The sequence below is a fragment of the Pelophylax lessonae genome, assembly GCF_965119305.1.
Source record: "Pelophylax lessonae genome assembly, chromosome: 2".
NCBI lineage: Eukaryota > Metazoa > Chordata > Amphibia > Anura > Ranidae > Pelophylax > Pelophylax lessonae.
This window is the reverse complement of record NC_138769.1, coordinates 459,553,698-459,573,912: the sequence shown is the minus strand read 5'-3', so window position 1 is coordinate 459,573,912 and position 20,215 is coordinate 459,553,698. Positions and strand designations below refer to the sequence as shown.

At 40.4% G+C, this 20,215-nt stretch overlaps 1 protein-coding gene across 2 annotated transcripts in view; it reads left to right on the top strand.

Annotated features, from left to right (window-relative positions):
- The window catches only part of OCA2 (OCA2 melanosomal transmembrane protein), a 524,044-nt gene that overhangs the window by 410,869 nt on the left and 92,960 nt on the right, over positions 1-20,215 (top strand). For both annotated transcript variants that reach the window (XM_082246739.1, XM_082246738.1), the window contains 3 exons: positions 2,050-2,177; positions 3,391-3,450; positions 10,196-10,300. In XM_082246739.1, the coding sequence (XP_082102865.1) occupies positions 2,050-2,177; positions 3,391-3,450; positions 10,196-10,300 (293 nt within the window). The remainder of the gene's footprint in view (positions 1-2,049; positions 2,178-3,390; positions 3,451-10,195; positions 10,301-20,215) is intronic.

Below are 20,215 nucleotides of genomic sequence, written 5' to 3'. Positions count from 1 at the left end.
CTAAACACACCTCCAAGACGACTACTGCCTTGCTAAAAAAGCTGATGGTTAAGGTGATGGACTGGCCAAGCATGTCCTAACCTATTGAGCATCTGTGGGGCAACTTCAAACAGGAGGTGGAGGAGTGCAAGGTCTCTAACATCCACCAACTCCGTGATGTAATCATGGAGGAGTGGAAGAGGACTCCAATGGCAACCTGTGAAGCTCTGGTGAACTCCATACCAAAGAGGGTTAAGGCAGTGCTGGAAAATATTGGTAACCACACAAAATATTGACACTTTGGGCCCAATTTGGACATTTTAACTTAGTGGTGTACTCACTTTTGTTGTCAGCGGTTTAGACCTAAATGGCTGTGTGTTGAGTTATTTTAAGGGGACAGCAAATTTACAAGGTTATACAAGCTGTACACTCACTAATTTACATTGTAGCAAAGTCTAATTTCTTTAGTATTGTCACATGAAAAGATATAATAAAATATTTACAAAAATGTGAGGGGTGTATTCACTTTTGTGAGATAATGTATATATGCACAATACATGCATATAAAATAAAAATAAATGTTTAGAAAATTAAATATATGCACTTATGTAAAAAGGAAAGAGAAAAAAAAAAAAACATGCTGATATGCATTTCTAATTCAATGAGACTGAATGGTATGTAGCAAAAGTTACATGATAACAGAAGCTGGGATTATTTTCCAAAATTGAAAAAAGTTCCTCATTAAGGCTTCATGGCAACAGATTATTGAGGTGATAAATCCAAAAGGTTTCTCTGCGACAGAGGGTATGAAACCTCTCCGCCACATAGTCACGGGGGGGGGAGTTTTTTCCAAAATCCAAACTTGAAGGGCATTGGTGGAACAATTATGAGTGTATTTAAAATGGCGGGGAAAGTTATCATCAATACTGCCTTCCTCAATGAGTTTCCTGTGTTCACCAAAATGTACCCGGACTGAATGAATAGATCACAGGGGGGTGGGAAGCCATATACAACAAAATCTGTGGAACAGGAGAAGAAGGAACTGATTGAATACGTTTTTCCTTTATCGGTAAAACACTTTTTTGCAGTGGGCGACAAATTTACACAACTTGCATTTTAGTTTTTTACATTGGAACATCCCTACTATATTGAAGAATGTAGCCAAAGGATGTGAGGAGGACTTATTGCTGGATGGTAACTTGCTAGGAGCAATTTTGTTTTTCACATTGGGACTTGGGAGCTCTTCTATATACAAATTTAGGTATGTTTGGGAGAACCAGCCCCAACTTGGGGTCCTTCAAAAGGATCCTCCAATGTCGTGCAATGACCTTCTCTATCTGTTTAAAACAGGAGTAAAACTGGGTTATAATTTTGATATCGGCCCCTGAGGTAGTCTCTGTTTTAACTACCCTAATCTGGCTAGTGGCACATATTTTATAGGATTGTTCCACTAAGCTGGGGTTGAAAACTTTTTCCAGAAATCTGTCTTTGAGGAACTGACCTCGGGAAAAATAACCCTGATCAAGTGTACAGTTCCTGCAAAGATGACTAAACTGTCCTTTAGGGATGTTGTTAAGCCACCTCGGGTGATGGCAACTATGGGAGTGAAGAGAAGAGTTGCCCGAGGTGGGTTTGAATTGCGCCTTGAAAGTAATTTTCCCATTGGTATGGCCTCGTTCAAGGTCAAGGAAAACAAAAGTTGATGGATCACAAACATGAGTAAAGGACAGGCCAATGGTATTGTCATTACAATATTGAATAAAAGGTATAACTGAGGAAGGGGGCCATCCCAGATGATGTTAAAATCAGTATATCATCCAAAAAGGGTGATATGGGCAGCAAACAGATTGCTCCTCCAGATGCGAGACTCTTCCCACCAGCCAAAGAGCCATACTTAAGATTTTCACCATGACACTGCTTTGTATAAAACTGGCCTTGAGTTTGTATGCACCAAGAACAGGCTTGCAAAAGAAAACACTGCACAATAGGACCACCAGCTCTGGAATATAAAATTATGAAAGATACATTTGAATATATATATATATTGTATTTATTTTTTTCTGGTTACAGGATGGATTGCAATTTTGGGTTCACTATGGCTGCTTGTTCTTGCTGATATCCATGATTTTGAAATGATTCTGCATCGAGTGGAATGGGCAACACTACTGTTCTTTGCTGCACTGTTTGTTTTAATGGAGGTAGGATTTGTATATCTTTTAAAATGTTTATATTTTTTGTATAACAAAAAATATTTTTTTTAATCTCTTCAACACTGTGGGATATTAACTTTTGTGGATTTGTTTGGAGGCTTACTTTTTCTTTCTTCTCAATTGGGAGACGCAGTAATCGACCAGGTTATACTGCCACCTACAGAAGAAATTGTCACTGTCTGGTGCAGGTTTCCAGGTTTATTCTAGTATTCTCTCTGTGATCGCCTTACATTTTTGCCAGTTTCTCCACTGGTAGATTTGGGCTGGATATGGAATCCCTGGCCATGTAAGCAAAGGGGGCAGAATCCCAGTCACCTCACTGATCATATTTGGTCACGTCGATATATGACCAATGGCATTCATTGAAGACTCTGGCTCCTTGTATATAATAGCTGCTTTCCATTGGATTTTCCATTTGTCCGGTGACAAACAAGTAAGCAGGACATGCCGTGGGGTTTTTTTTTTTTTTTTTTACTAGGTTGTTCGGAACAATTATTGATGAGCATCTGCATTGCTGGACGACTTTTGGAATTTTTATTTGGTGTCTTTTTTCTATGTGCTCTTTTGTGAATGAGTGGGGGTGCTATGTATAATATCCACATGTGGTGGCTGGTATCTGGGGGGCCCTGTATTGTTACTGAGGGCTTCCATATTCCAATAAGCAGACCCCCACAACCACTGGGCAACAGTTGTAGGGAGGAGGCCCTTGTCCTCATCAACAATTATGTGGAAATAATGTGCTTTGCCAGTACCCTTCTCATGTTAAGGGCCTGGTAGGTTTGGGGGGCGCACATGCTTATCTATCCCCTCCTTTCTTGGCCAACCAGGCTACATGCTTGGACTAAGAATCTGATATGGATTTCCTGTGGAGGGGGGGGGGGGGCAACCTGCTGCAATTTCTTGCCAGCAATTTTAAAACTTTTTTTCTCTGTAAATGTCAGTGTTAAAAAAACACTGCTCATTAATCTAAAACATAAGCACATGCAGGAATTTTAACTTGTAGTGAGTATTAGATGAATGTCACATTTAGTGCTTTAAAATTATGCACCATAGAAAATATTTTTTTCTTTTTGTAGGTGTAAACCTACACCTATAAAAGCAACAGCAATGTTCTGCTAAACACTTCCAAGCAGTAAAGACAGTATCTATTTGTAATGAATAAATAAATGGTCACATTGCTAAACTACTGCTTTGTTTTTAGGCATTGGCTAATCTGCATTTAATTGATTACATAGGAGAGCAGACAGCAGTTCTTATAAAGGTGAGTTAATTTCTTCCTTTATATCATCCTATGACCCATATCCTGCTTGCAACCCTTTAAGAGGTATTGCGTGGCAGTTATCATTTGTTTTATTATATTCAGGCTACAAATCAAGATTTTTAGAATTTTCCTGTTTTAGTCATATATATATAAAATACTTTATTTGTGCATCTACTGCACTAATAATTGCTTGCTTAATTTCTGCTTCATGTGTTCATAGTGCTGTGAATAGCCTGTATTCCAAATTACCCTGAATAGCAAGATATCAGTTTAGGCACACGGCGGCTCTCCAGTGCCAAATGGCTTTGGCTAAAGGGAGATTACACTACATTCTCAAAAGGAGATCAGTTTTACTCTGACAGAAAGGTAGGTATTAAGAGCTGGTTCACACTACCACGACTCAAAGTCGCCCGTGCAGCACAACTTCATCGCGGCTTGCAAACGACTTCTCATAATAGAAGTCAATGCAAGTCGCTCCGAATTCATCCAAAAGTAGTGCAGGAACCTTTTTCTAAGTCGGAGCGACTTGTGTCGCTCTGATTAGAACGGTTCCATTGCACGGCATGGAGCTCTACTTGTCAGGCGACCAAGTCGCCTGACAAGTCAGAGTAGTGTGAACCGGCTCTAAGAGGTTTATTTGGACAAACAGACATGATTGTCAGATGTGCTCAACAAAAGCTCTTTAAGCAAGTTTTTGGTCATCTAAAGTGGGTGGTCAACACTGGAAAAGACAATGGTCTGTGTTGTAAATCCATCATGTGGCCTTATTTTAGAATCTCTGTAAGTTCCCAATGCAGGAAATTCCGATTAATGCCAATGCAAAAAAAAAAAAAAAAAACCCTGTCACCTCAGAGGGGCATATGCTTGAATATTTGATAGGGAAAAAGAAAATGTTTTAAAAACTGCAAAAAAGTTTCCTTAAAAAGCCTAGTATGCTTGACTTTTAGGTCAGCCACAGCCTTTTCCACAGTTGGTAGCATAATATGCAAGTATCATTAATCCAGTCTCTGCAAACCTATAGAGGCAGGCCAGGTACATTTACACATATCTGGGAGATTCAGTTCTTCATTGAAATGATAGTTGAAACTTTAATTTGGCTATTCAGGTCTTCCCCCTTTCCACGGCAATTTGGAGAGTTCCTGCTGTAGTCTAAGAATGGATTGTTTGTAGGGGATATAGGAGCTTTCCAAAACATAGTTTAAAAAGTGAGCCCATGGCTGGATCATCCAGTAAGCCACCTACATAAGAGTCTAGGGCTGGTGGATGTCCAGGGGATAAAACTGAAACATTCATTCATTCTGCATTTTTCAAGAGGGATAGTATAATTGGTCAAAGCTGTGCACCTGCCTGTCACTTCATTGGCTGCCGGAGAATGACGTTATCCTGCACATGCTCAGGAGGCAGTCATCCTGACACACTGAAGGGTAGAAGCTGAGCTGTGCATGCACAGCTCAATTTACATTTCAATAGAGCGGTGAAACAGTAGGTGCATCTTATGGCAGAAAATACATTACATGTCTCTTCTGCAATAAAGAGCCTCCTTGCTCCCTGTCTGTGTTCCACTTTAATCCACAATCCAGAAAAAGAGCCTAGTACCTGCATTATCGGTAATAAAGATGGCAACTTTTGCTTTTGGTTAGCCCCAAAGAGCAACAAGTCGGGTAGGGTGTTTTAGACTAAGATGATCAGTAAGTGACCATAAAATGCTGGGTTTTCATTTTAGGAAGCCCTGAATATCCCCAAAGTCAGTGCTATGAATGCACCCTGTATTTAATGATTAAATAAACAAAGTTGTTGCTTTTTTTTTTTTACAAATAATTTAAATAGTTAAAAAAATTGGCCCATAAAACCTAGAATGTATTTTTCAGGGCAATCGGATGTACAACCGTTAAAAAAAAAAAAAGCCTGTGAATCACTGAGAAACTGTGGCCAGTCAAGTCAAGTGGGGCCACCACCATAGCCACTTTGCTCTCTTTCGGTTGATTTTTTTTTTTTTCAGGATTTACCTACAGTACATTGGCTCAGTCTGCACCTTGGCAGTAGAGCAGGGCTTTGCTTCTTCATATCAGACAAGACTACTTGATAGGGTAGAGAATGTGCAGATCCACTCACATGTGCAGAATGGGTGGGGGATAGCAACAAAAGACAAAAATTGGAGTATTTAGAGATCTTGACACAGAGGCTGTAAAAAAGAGAAATAGGATCATCAGACAGAAGAAATCGTAGGGGGCAATTTCTTATACTTGCCTTTAGCTTGCACTGCAGGTACTGTTGTACAGCTTCCTCTTCAGAAGAATCATACATAGAGAAATGTCAGCTCTTATGAAAATAGCAATGCTCAAAGGCAGTACTGTATATGCCTTTTGTTGCAAACTGTAAGTTTTAGGCTACAGGGGTTCAGGAACAGATGTCAATAGGTGATATCAAATGTTATAGTAAAACTTGGATTTTTCTGTGTACTGATAAGTAGAGACAGGCCCAGATGTGTTCGGGATCCTTGTCCCGACCCACCTGCCCAATCCAACCAGGAAGCAGACCATGCACACTGCTAATCACAGTAATTGAGATATTTCCCAATCTGTGCAGCTGCAGACTGGTTATGTTTCACTGCCTGTGATTAGCAGTGTGCAGTGTCTGCTTCCTTGTGGGATCTAGCAGGCAGGTTTGTACTAGGATTCCGAACATGCCTAAGCGCATACTGATATAAGCCACAGTTACATTTACTAGATAATCCCATTAAGACAGCACATTTTCACTTTTTAAATATCGGTTCACTATTTGGATATAACATCTGATTGCAAGAAAAACAAGGGGTTCCTCTTTATAAAAATTGTAGGGGTTCTGTTTTGCTGGATAACGTCTTTTTACAGTGATTTTTACATGAAGGTGTTTTAAAACACAGTATGGAGCCAGTACATAGGAAAACCAAAATGCACTCCATCACTCTTGGGCATTATCAGATCTGCTGGTAATAAATAATAGATGCAACTAAGGTATATCTGCAAACAGCAGATGTTTGTTATGCTGTAAGTTGTATCAGTACAACTGAACATTTACAAAGAAAATGCTTAAATGCAGCAGTTTTGGAAAGAAAAACATTAAACGCTGACATTGAATAATCTAACACGCGTTACAGATTACTTTGTTTGGTTATTAATGTAAATCTAAATTAATGAGGTAGCTAGTTTCAAATTTAAAGGACAATTTTGTTTTACAATGAAGTTATGGGTCAGTTGAACAGATCTTTTGCTCGGGTAATTATTTTTTTAAAGAAAGCTCTGGTTATCCAGCTATTGCCAAGCAATTTAAAGTGGTTGTAAAGCCTTAATGTTTTTGAATGTGCCACTGAAAACCTAACCAATCATTAAGCTTCCTGGTATGCCCCAAAAGCTGCAAATCTGAATTTTTTTTTTATTTTTTTTTTTTAAAGCAGTGTTGCTCCCATCATGTGACAGAGCTGCTGGTGGGCATGTACATCATCTTCTCATTCAAGAAAGTGAAATGAAGGGGAGAGTAGAGGCGGGATGAGGGGCTAGACTGAGTGGGGCAGAGCATAGCTGTCTGGCTGAGAGAACTGACACTGACTACTGAACTAGAGCATGTGACATGCAGACGTCACAAGAAGAAATGGGGGAAAGGGCAGCGTGGAGCTGGCTGGCTGAAAGAACTGGGACTGCCAACAACACATGGACGAGGTAGTGAGCAGCCATATTCCCACTGGGCAAATCAATTATTATCTGTCCAAGAAAGGAGGAAAGGAAGGGTCCTGTATGGCTTTATTAGATAGTGGATAATACAGAAGAGAATATCGGTAAGCATTCAAATCCGAGGGAGATTATCATTCTTGCCTGGAATTCCACTTTAAGTATGTCCACAATATTGAAGAGATGAAAATACGGGTCATCCATTTGAAACCGCATGGCACCACTTCAATATCACAGTTTGAAGTTTATTAGAAGTGACTGACCAACCAATCAGTGCATGTCTGTAGCTAAATATCACATGGGTGGAGTTAGCTTTAACATCCAACCTCATAAGTGTACTGATCTCATCTTGAAATCAGTTAATTTCTTCATCTCCTATATCTATCCTGATATAAAGTTTAATAACTTAATGCGTATGTAAGGGCACATGCACACTGGACATTTTTGCTCTCTCTCCTAGACACCTTTCTTCCTGGCAGTGGTGTTTTGGCAGAAAAAACACTTGGTTTGTAAATGCTTGTAAAGGGTTTAGAGCTTGGTCATTAATTTCACTGGCCAGTGAAATGAATTAAGGTGCAAGAGCTAAAGGTGCCAATGTTAATGAGCGTTTAGACATGTTTACAAGCATTTACATGCCACTGCTCCTGGGCGCACTTGCAGCGTTTTTTTGTTGTTGTATGCCTCTATGCATTTAAAGTGGTAGTAAAGCTTATTATAAAGCTTACCCGTAGGTTAATTGAATATCTCCTAAGCGTCCACAGTTTAGGAGATATTCCAGTGAGCAGACAGTGATGTCAGTGGCGAATGCGCTATGGAGGAACAGCATACCAATGCTGTCCCTTCAGAGCTCTATGCTGTGCTCTGGGGTGACGTCACTGTGGCCTGGACAGTCAAATGGCTGGAGCCAGTGAACCCTGAAGAAAGACCGGGTAAAAATTGAAGCTTTGTCAGCATTTTAAAGTGGTTGTTAAGCCATGCAACAACCTTGCAACAGTCCTCTCTGCTATGTTAAATAATGTCCCCGCTGTGCACCTGATTTCAGAGTGCAGATAAGCGTTTATGTGACCAGCTGCCTCTCTCCTCTCTTGAGCTGACAGCAAAGCGGGCGGGGCTGAGAAACCCCTGCTGACATCAGCCAGGAGGAGGAGAGATGCGGCCAGTTACGTGAGCGCCGATTGGCGCTCTGAAATCAGGTACACAGTGTCCTATTAAAAAAAAAAAAAAAACAAATGCACTTGGGACATTATTTAACATAGCAGAGGGGGTTGTTGCAAGGGTATTGTATAATAAGAGCAGCAGGGGGGAAGATTGTGAAGTGGAAAAAGCTGATAGGAAGGGGTGGGGGAGGGGGGAGAGAGGACATAGAAGAGCTGCGGATGACAGAGGCACGTAAACTGACCACGGTGTCAGGGCTCGGCAGTCATGATAAACTGTGGTCAGTTTACAGAGGGGAGGGCAGAACCAGGCAGGATCAGCCAGGTATTTCAGTTGATAGAAGGGGCCAAATTTCACAGCACAAACACCGTGCTGTATAACATGCTTTAAGGGAACACAATCCAATTTTTTTTTTTTTTAAGAGCAACAAACCCTTTATATTAAATATTTTGTATTGTGCTAGTATGTGATTCATTCTAGCACAATGTGATATTACCTGGCAGTGGGAATTTTTGTAGAAAAGGGCCGGATGCCCCTAAAAGCAGCTTCAAAAACATCCTGAATGCATGAGACCTAAACCTTAACATTGCATTTCTCTTATTTGCAACCTTTTGGTCTTTAAAACATATTGTTTTTTGTTATAGCTTCTCAATAAACTATAAAACAAAAATGATGGAATACCCAAAGATCCTGTCAAAAACCTTATAAGCTGATAACTTTCTGAGCTCTCTATCTGTGTTATGAGTTAGTATTGTGTCCTATACCACCCTCCCCACATAATAAGAGGAAGGGGAGAGGGGAAGGTTTCTTTAGTTCTTTTCTAGGGTGGCAACACTGCTTCTTTATATATTATATATTATATATATATATATATATATATATATATATATATATATATATATATATATATACACACATACAGTGAGTGTGCTCATACTAGGACAGGAAGGCTATTACTGGAAAAATGAAATTAAGAAAAGAAACCTAATACTGTATATCAAAGGACTGATAAGCTGCATTACAATAAATTTAATATATACTATATATTGACTTCATAAAAATGGAAAAAGCTTAAAAAAAGAAATCTAAGGATGTGTAAGCTGCTTTACAATGCATTTAATATACAATACATATGCTATATATTGGCCTAGTTAGAAAAAAAAAAAAGAAAGGACAATGCTTTAAAAAAATCATCTAAGGACTGATAAGCTGCAATAGATTACTACATATTTTGTTCTTGGGTTTAGATACATGTATCAAACTGTCTAAGTAATCTCAATGAAGAACAATGTATCTTCATCTGTACACTGGCTCACAACCTAAAGGGTAAACTTTTATACTTTAACACATTTTGAGATATTGCATACCCTGAATTAACATTGAGAATCTCAAAATATGGAAACTTTTATTCATACCTATATGAATATTTACTCATTTTCTCTTTAGCTAAAGTGTGTGTAAGGTTTACTGACTTGTTAATAATATCCCTGTAAATGTACTTTGTTCAAATATAACAGAATACTGAAACCCACTATTGCATGTAAATTTTTCGAGCCCTTGAGCGTATTCATAATATTTAACTGCTCTGTCAAATCATATTACTCAAATGAACGGCTAAAATTTTGTAGATGTGTTTATGGGAGAATTCTTTTGAAAAAGGATGATGACAGTTTGAATTTTTGCTATTTAAAATTGATTTCATTCTGTCCTACATTATTATTGTAAATTTACAGTTTATTAATAGCTTGTAATTGTTCTGGTTTATATCTGAAAATGGCTTTAATGACTTTATGATGGTTTTATGAACAATTTCACTTGTCATACTGTACTTGTATTTAAAGGATCATTTTTAACTAATATGTTGTTCATAAATCTTTCAATCCTAGCAAGTGCCTGAAGATGAACGGCTTGCAATTGCCATTATTTTGGTAGTGTGGGTTTCAGCTTTAGCTTCATCCTTAATTGACAACATCCCATTCACTGCTGCAATGGTAAGTCACAGAAGGGAAGGATCTTTTTTTCCAAGAATAAAAAGCTATTACTGTAGTTGTCCAGAGACAAGCAAGTACAGAGTGAAAAAACTACAACATACTGCAACTGGCTTATAGTTCTACAATTCTATACCCACACATACAAGTTGAGGTTTGAAAAGATGCCCTTGCTGGTCATTATGCATAATGGGAATTTGGCAAGAAAGTCTAAATAGCTGCTTCTATAACTTAATTGTATACAAAGTAATTAAGTACACTTCTAATTTCCTACCTTTTATACTTGGCATAGCAATGAATCAGCATAGATAGACATACTGTTATTTTAGATTGCATTGGGCAGTGTTTTGCATGTTGTCTTATTTAAACCACCTTGTATAGTCTGTTTTAATTTTGGACAAAACATTTTACTCTGACATTGGAAGGAAGTTAAAAAAAAAAGTATTGCTTATACTGACTGAAGCAGTATCCAGTTTTTTTTTTTTTTTTTTTTGTTTACATAGGAAAAAATGTATTATTTCCCATCTTTCCCAATTTACATAATTACATAGTCGGTGAGGTTGAATACAAACATAGGTTCATTTAATTTAACCTATGTGTGTATGTACAGTATGCATTGGCATTGAACGTTTTTAAATGTATCTATGGCCTCCACTAATACCACAAACTGCAGTAGGGACTTTGGCATCTTTAACGGTCAAGCATTAAAGAACCTCTTTACACAGTTTAAAGTGTTTGTAAAGGCATAAGGTTTTTTTTTTTTTTATCTTAATGCACGATAAAAAGCATTCTTTGTGCCACAGCCCCCCTCAGCCCCTCTAATACTTACCTGATCCCCATCTAGATCTAGGGATGTTGCAGTGTGGAGTGCAGTGTAGAGAAATTTAACATAAATAAATCACCGGGACCGGATGGCTTGCACCCCGAGGGTTCTTAAAGAGCTCAGCCAGGTGATTGCCAGACCATTATTCTTGATCTTTAAGGATAGTTTACAGACGGGTATGGTGCCAGCTGATTGGAAAAAAGCCAACGTGGTAGCAATATTTAAAAAGGGGCCGAGATGTTTCCCGGGTAACTATAGGCCGGTCAGCCTAACATCTGTAGTCTGCAAGATTTTGGTGGGGATGTTAAGGGACCACATACAAGACTTTAGTAATAAAAACTGTATTATTAGTAGTAATCAGCATGGATTCATGAAAAATCATTCTTGCCAAACCAATCTATTAACCTTCTACGATGAAGTGAGCTGCTACCTAGATAAAGGAAAGCCTGTGGATGTGGTGTGGTGTATCTCGACTTTGCAAAGGCCTTTGACACCGTTCCCCACAAACGCTTACTGTACAAACTAAGGAAGGTAGGTATGGACCATAAGGTGAGTACCTGGATAGAGAACTGGCTCCAGGGGAGAGTCCAGAGGGTGATGATTAATGGGGAGTACTCGGATTGGGCGGGTGTGTAAAGTGGGGTCCCCCAGGGTTCTGTCCTGGGACCAATCCTGTTTAATTTATTCATAAATGATCTAGAGGAGGGGATATCTAGTACAATCTCAGTATTTGCGGATGCTACTAAACTAAGCTTGCCAATATCTTCTATGCAGGATGTGGAAACCTTACAAGCGGACCTGAACAAAATAACGGGGTGGGCAACTACATGGCAGATGAGGCTTAATGTTGAAAAATGTAAAGTAATGCACTTGGGGGCCAGAAACCAGAAAGCAAGCTACTCACTAGGGGGGGAACCTCTGGGTGAGTCTAGGATGCAAAAAGACTTGGGGGCACTGGTAGACAACAGGCTTGGCAGTGGCATGCAATGCCATGCCGCTGCAAGCAAAGCCAACAGAATACTGGGATGCATACAAAAGGGGATTCACTCCAGAACTAAAGAGATTATTCTCCCGGTCTACAAGACTCTGGTCCGGCCACATCTGGAGTATGCTGTCCAGTTCTGGGCACCGGTCCTCAGGAAGGATGTGCTGGAATTGGAAAGAGTCCAGAGAAGGGCAACAAAAATAATTAGGGGAATGGAGGACATCAGCAATGAGGAAAGACTACAAGCACTGAACCTATTCTCTCTGGAGAAGAGACGATTGAGGGGGGATATGATATCAATGTACAAATACTTTTACTGGCGACCCTAGCATAAGGAACAAACTATTCAGAGAAAGGTGATACAATAAGACACGTGGCCACTCACTAAAACTAGAGGAAAGGCGGTTTAACCTTAAAATGCGTAAGGGGTTCTTCACTGTAAGAGCGGTAAGGATGTGGAATTCTCTTCCACAAGCAGTCGTATCAGCAGGGAGCATTGATAGTTTCAAAAAACTATTAGATGGGCACCTTAGAGACCACAACATACAGGGGTATACAATGTATGGTTAAAAGCAAACATACACACACATCATAAGTTGAACTGGATGGACTGATGTCTTTTTTCAACCTCACTAACTATGTAACTATGAGTGTCTCGGCTGCCCGGCACTCCCCTTCTCCTTGGCTGGGACAGCAACGTGGCACCATTGACATCTGCTCTCAATTAAAGTCAGTCAGCCAATGAGGCTCTGTGTCTGAATATAAACCTGGGAGCTGTGTGGGCACTCAACAGGAGGGAGGAGCCAGGAGCACTGAAGAGGGACCTGAGAAGAGGATGATCTGGGCTGCTCTGTGCAAAACCATTACACAGAGCAGGTAAGTATAACATGTTATTTTTACTTAAAAAAATAAAACAAGACTTTAGTATCACTTTAGGTTTGAAAAGCCTTTCATCTAGTTTTATTGTAATTTGTGTAGTTGTTCCTTAGTTTGAGGTCTTCCAGCCCCCTTATTAGTTGTGTTACTCTTCTCTGGATTCTCTCCAGTTTAAGGTTATCCTAGTTAAGGACTGAATAACCAAAACTGAACTGCATACTCAAGATTAGGGATGATCGAACGGTTCGGGTCGACCATCGGTTCGACCCGAACATTGGGTGTTCGAAATTCGGCAACCAGAACCGACCAAAATGCAATGGGCCAGGAAATGGGCTTTAAAAACCTGTGATTGGACCAGAACCATTAGTAAAAGCCAATTGAGGGGGCAGGAGAATGCTAGGAATGTGATTGGAGTGACTAGGGGGTACAGAGGCCAATCATTAGTGAATACGCCCCCCAGTATATAAGATAGCCCCGCCAAATTCCTAGCATTGTAATACAGGGACGTGGAAGAGAGTGGAAGCAGTTCTGTTACTTCTGCTTCAAAGTGTCATTTAGCAATTATGTGAGGAAAGGGATATCTAGTGTAGTTAGGGTGCTATTTTCCACTTTAGTTAGATTCAAAAATCTAGTTTCTGTAGGAAAAGTGTTAAGTGCCAGGGTGACCGTAGTGTAGTGTAGGGTGAACTGACTCTGACTGCTATGGCAGGGTGACCAAACCCTTCCATGTCAGGGTGACCGCTATAGAGAAAAGATTGTTTCTCTTAGGTCACTTAAAAAACAGCGATATGGCTTCTCGCCTGTCACCCTGCTTTTTGCTGCAGGCGTTTATAGGGCTTTTTTGAGGACATGTTTGGAGTCAGGCATGAACTTCTGTATAGGGGTATATATACACACACATGTATGTATGTATATATACACATATATAGGTGTGAAAGTAGCAGAACACTGTGTTTGCGCTAATGAAATAATTAACAGGCATATGTCTCCGCTCCTATCACACCTATATATGTGTATAAATACATATAAGTGTGTGTGTGTGTGTATATATACCCCTAAACAGATGTTAAGATGTTTTGCCTGCCTCCAAAGACCCCCAAAAAATGCCCCAAAAAAACGCCTGCTGTCATGGTACATGTAGGTACCAATGACAAAGAGGAAGATGGAGAGTCTTAAAAAACTATTTTAGAGACTTAGGAGCGAAGTTAAGGAGTAGGACCTTCAAGGTAGTATTCTCAGAAATATTACCGATATGAGCCATGCCAGAGAGGCAGAGGGAGATTAGGGAAATTAACAAGTGGCTGAGGAGCTGGTGAAGAAAGGAGGGGATTGTGTTCCTGGAGAACTGGGCCAACTTCTCAGTCGGTTACTGGCTCTTTAGCTGGGATGGACTACACCTAAAGAGGGAGGGTGTAGCTCTGCTGGGAGAGAAGATGGCCAAAAAACTGAAGGGGCTTTTAAACTAGGTTATGAGGGGGAGGGCCAAATGTAGAGCAAGCCAGTGAAGAACAAGGTTCAGTGGGTAATATTGGGGGTATTAGCAGCAGGGTGACTAGAATACCAAAACCCAAGGTAAGTAAGTTGGCAAATCCAAATTACAGCCTCATAACAACTGACAAGGAAATTGTATGCGGCTGTTGCAGATTGCTGATGTTATGCAGGACTCCTGTAGACCTATCAGTGTATCTGCTTGCTCGTACAGGAAGAACCAATGAACTACTGCAGTGCGCACACTTGTAGTTTTACATTCACAGAACACTAAGAAGATTCCCCGCTAGCTGTGGAGCAGGGGCAGGTCCTTTCTTAACATGTTACACCCTGAATATATGAATGAATGTGCTTCTCTTTCTACCAGACTTCTATCGACAAGCGATGACCCCTTGGACTTCTATAGAAGTATCTGAAACTAATACTTTAGTGACAATTTCTGTTTGCTAGCCTGGGTTTAAGTGGTCACAGTTAAGCCAACGCCAGAGATAACCTTTTAATTTAATAATCCTGGAGTCAAATCCTCTGTATTGAAAACAGATCGCCTTGCATCCACATATATACTGCAACAGGTTGCTTTGTTGTAGGGGCACAATCCTCTTGCTGCCACAATTTGGAAATTATGGTTTGCCCTGGAAGTTCAAGCTCTCTATCTCTTTTCTGTGGCCAAAACTTTAAGTACAGTGGGATCTCATTTTGCAAACTCTTTGCACTGACAGCTCTACTATCTCTAATGTCAGCTTCAAGCAGTTTTGCAGCAGGAGATCTGTGTGCGGATAATTGTATTGCACAGAACAGTTGGCTGCTGACCAAGTACATTAGATTGTTACTTGAACCATTTTATGTCAGATGCAGAAGAAGCCACATTGGAGAGAGATCGTAGAGTTGTCAGTGCAAACAAAAAGAGCCCATACGGAGAGCACAAGATGTCCTTTTTATTTATATGCACGGAGGAATTATCGTCTGAGCCATGGAGTGGTCATTGGAGGAATAATATTCCCAACTGTAGAAATGTGTGATTACACCCTAAAGGTCGCATGCAGGTGGTCAGCAGTTAATGGTGGTGAAGATGAAGGGGCTGGATGCACCGTGACACTTGCCTGTCTCCTGAGCACTTTACAAAACTGAGGCTTATCTATGTGGATGGATGTTCACCTGTATGCTGACTTTTAGCTCTTCTTTTTATTTATCTTTTGTGCTACACTATTTTGATTTATATGTTCTATTTGAGGTATTGTCTTGACCTTTTAGTGATTAGCTTGCAGTTGTTTGTTTGATAGGCTTTGTTTTTGTGCTGAATACTTATTGCATTATACAGTTTAGTATGCCCGATGTTGAACGCCTTAGCAGGGATTTAGCTGGAATTTAGTAAGTTATGTTGGGTTTGTGTGTGCTAAAAAGGATTTGTGTATTTTTTGTGAAAATGTCGATTTGATGAACATTTGCCCACTTATTGCAAGGCCTAAAAAATCGGTAGCATGTTATTTTTTTATTCTACAGGTCATGCACTTTAAAAAAATGTAAGGTTTTGGGGGGTCTTTTACCAACTCTGAAAGTTGTGAAAATTAATCTCTAGGTTTTGAGTAAATCGTTTTTATTTACAGTTCTGTGCAGTTTCAGTTTTCACTATTTCACAAAAAGGTGCAGTTTAAAATTGACAAATATTTGTTCTATATTAATTCCATACAGTTTAAGCTTTATTTACAAGGAATTTCACAGGATTTTTAAAAATTTTGCCATGTATGTATCTAATGATAATGATTTTAGCGTGTTATTGGTGAAAATATTGTTTGGTAAACATTTGCACAAATATCACAAGGCCTATAAAAAGCAGTTGCACCATCCTTTTAGTCTACTGGTCCTATGCTTTCAAATAATGCATGGTTTGAGGGATAGAACCACAATGGAAAAATTGCAAAATTGGTCTTGCCACTTTGAGTTTAAAAGTGGAGTGCAGGGCCTGGCAGTGAAAAGGGTTAAACCTCTGCTCTGTACTATTTTGCACAACTCATCTTTTGTGTGTTGCATATAATCTGGTTCTATGTGGAAAGCCAAACATAAAAGTTACCAACATATGTTTTTTTTAAAATTGAGTACTTTTGTACAAGGTGTCTTTCATTGTTTCCTTTTGTATGACCTTCTGTGACTCTATGCAATCAAAATTTGACCTGTTTGCTCTTTACCTCCATACTGGACACTTTTACCCTTTTTCCACCCAGGCCTATTTTCAACTTTCAGCGCTGTCAACTTTGTCAGTTCGTGGTTGTGCAACACTGTACCCATATGATTTTTTTTTTTTTTTTACACAAATGGAACTTTTTTTTGGTGGTATTTATTTACCACTGGGTTCTTAATTTTTTGCTATCCGTACAGTGCGAGCCCATTTTGGAGACCACAGGAGGCTGATTGAGGAGGGATCTGAGGACCATAGTGTCCCCAGGCGCTTCCTCTCTCAACACAAGCAGTCCACTAAGGGGCTGCGCATCTGGGAAATATAATCTAACCCCCTTGCGACGCTCTGAGAGATTCCAGAAATTATGTCGCAGAGAGACTTATTGGATTTTTACACTGAATTCTTTGGCACCTAGAGGGTTGAACGAGGAAATAAAGCTCAACACCATATTGTCATTATTACCTCCAGCCACTACTGTGCATTCCTTACTTTTACCTTTCTTCTTCTACCATTCAGCTATTATGGCGATGTGCCATCTACATGGTAAATCATGCCATTATTTATGTTTACATCATCACTTTTTATATATATATATTTTTAACCTCCCTGGTGGTATTCCGGAGTGTGGCTCGGGGTTAATTTTCAGTACCAAAATCAGTAACCCCGAGCCACACTCGGGATTACCCCAGAACGTTACTCTCCTTCCCTGCGTTCCCCCACATTCTCTCTCCACTTTGTGCACAGCCGATTGCCGGCACTTGCCTTCTGGTTTCCTCCCTGTGTGCTTTGCGACGCAGGGGGGTGGAACCGGCGGCAAATCCAAAAGTGTAAAAACACTAAATGACATGATACAAAGCTGTAATCCTAACGGATTACGCTGTATCATGCCATTTCAGCACAGGATTTCACCTGGTGACTTTTCCAGTGCCCTGCCTGTGCTTTTCCAGTGCTTTGTGCTTTGTCCTTTCATTTGAGGATGCCCCACAGATAGGGTTTTGGTATGGAGACATGCTTGGCCAGTCCATCACCTTTACCCTCAGCTTCTTTAGCAAGGCAGTGGTCGCCTTGGAGGTGTGTTTGGGGCTTTATCATGTTGGTCTCCAAAGGGAGGGGATCCTGCTCTGCTTCATTATGTCTCAGTACATGTTGGCATTCATGGTTCCCTCAATGAACTGTAGCTCCCCAGTGCCAGCAGCACTCATGCAGTCCCAGACCATGACACTGCCACCACCATGCTTGATTGTAGGCAAGACACGCTTGTCTTTGTACCTGGTTTCTGCGACACATGCTTGACACCATCTGGACCAAATACGTTTACCTTGGTCTCATCAGACCACAGGACATGGTTCCAGTAATCCATGTCCCTAGTATTCTTGTCTTCAGCAAACTGTTTGCGGGCTTTCTTGTGCATCATCTTTAAAATTGGCTTCCTTCTGGGACGACAGCTAAGCAGTCCAATGTGATGCAGCGTGTGGCGTTTGGTCTGATCACTGACAGGCTGGCCCTCCACCTCTGAAACCTCTGCAGCAATGTTGGCAGCACTCATACGTCTATTTCCCAAAGACTACCTCTGGATAGGATGCTGAGCATGTGCACTCATCTTCTTTGGTCGACCACAGCGAGGCCTGTTCAGAGTGGAACCTGTACTGTTAAACCACTGTATGATCTTGGCCACTGTGCTGCAACTCAGTTTCAGGGTCTTGGCAATCTTCCTATAGCCTAGGCCATCTTTATGTAGAACAACAATTCTTTTTTTCAGGTCCTCAGAGAGTTGTTTGCCATGAGGTGCCATGTTGAACTTCCAGTGACCAGTATGAGAGTGATAACAGCAAATATAACCCAATATGGACATTTTCACTTGGGGTGTACTCACTTTTGTTGCCAGTGGTTTAGACATTCATGGCTGTGTGTTGAGTTATTTTGAGGGGACAGCAAATGTACACTGTTTTACAAGCTGTACGCTCACTACTTTACATTGTAGCAATGTGTAATTTCTTTACTGTTGTCACATGAAAAGATATTGTAAAATATTTACAAAAATGTAAGGGGTGTACTCACTTTTGTGAGATACTGTATATATTTATATATAGACTTGTGATCTACTCCTATGTACTGCTTTTCTATAAAACTAAAGTATGCTGGGGGTGGGAGGAGTTATACTTGACTGGCCAATGGCTTTTTTGTTTTCCAGTGTCCAAATCCTCATGTAGGTGGCAATATATCCCAATTAACTTAAATTAATCCTGAACTTAACCACTTCAATACAGCGCACTCATACCCCCTTCCAGCCCAGGCCAATTTTCAATTTTCAGGGCTGGCACGTTTTAAATGAAAATTGCGTGGGCATGCAACACTGTACCTAAACACAATTGTATTATTTTTCCATCACAAATGGAGCTTTCTTTTGGTGGTATTTGATCACCACTGGGGTTTTTTTTATTTTTTTGCTAAATAGAAAAAGACAAAAAAATTAAAACAAGTTTTTCTTTGTTTTTGTCATAACTTTTTGCAAATAAGTGTTTTCTCCTTCACTGACGGGCACTGATGAGGCTGCACTGACAGGTACTGATAAGGCGGCGCTAATGGGCGTGGATGATGAGGCACTAATATGCAGCACTGATGGGCACTGATAGGCAGCCCTGATTGGCATTCATAGGTGGCACTGGTGGGGGGTACTAATGGGCACTGATGGCACTGATAGATGGCACTGATATGCAGCACTGATGGGCACTTAATGGCATCTATAATGGGCACTGATTGGAATCTAATGGTTATTTGCATCCATGGTGGGCGTCCCTGGTGGGTCTGCACTGATAATCAATGTGCTGATTATCAGCGCAGACCCCCCCCCCCCCCCACATCACCCTGTCAGGAGAGCCGCTGATCGTCTCTTTTCTATCTGCGCCCGATCAACGGCCTTTCCTGGTTACAATGTGACCAGCTGTGATTGGGCATAGCTGATCACATGGTAAAGAGCCTAGGTCATAGGCTCTTTACCAAGATCGGAAATGGGGTGTGTAAGAGCGACACACCATACCACTGATTGCCAAGTGCGCCCCTTCGGCTTATCCTGCTGGACGTCATATGATGCCATATTTTGCTATATGGTGGACGGGAATTGGCTAAAGAAATGTAACTATTTTAGGTACAAAAATCCTGTTATTTAAGGCAACAATTTCTATTTTAAGCAGGATAGTTAGCTGCCTAAAATAAGTCCTGATGGATCACTTCATGATGGCTACTTTTGCAGGCTTGATTATGTAATATGTTTAGAAATTAGTGCCTATACTGTTTAAAGTCCAGTAAGGCCCTGTTTTGCCCTGCTCTGCACAGCCTCAGTTGTATTCTTGGCACTGTGTCGATAATCAGTGAGTCACTAAAGGCTGATTTACAGACAGCCTAAAGACTTACTGTTGGTTGAAGTGGAACAGTAATGACACAGACTGTGCCATAGATGAAAGGTTAGGGAGAGAGAAAACAAAAGCAGAAATGTGACAGGACAAACTATGCTGTCAGGGAGACACAAAAGAGTTAAACTTGGTATGATTGTGTTTTATCTCATCTCCCAGATAT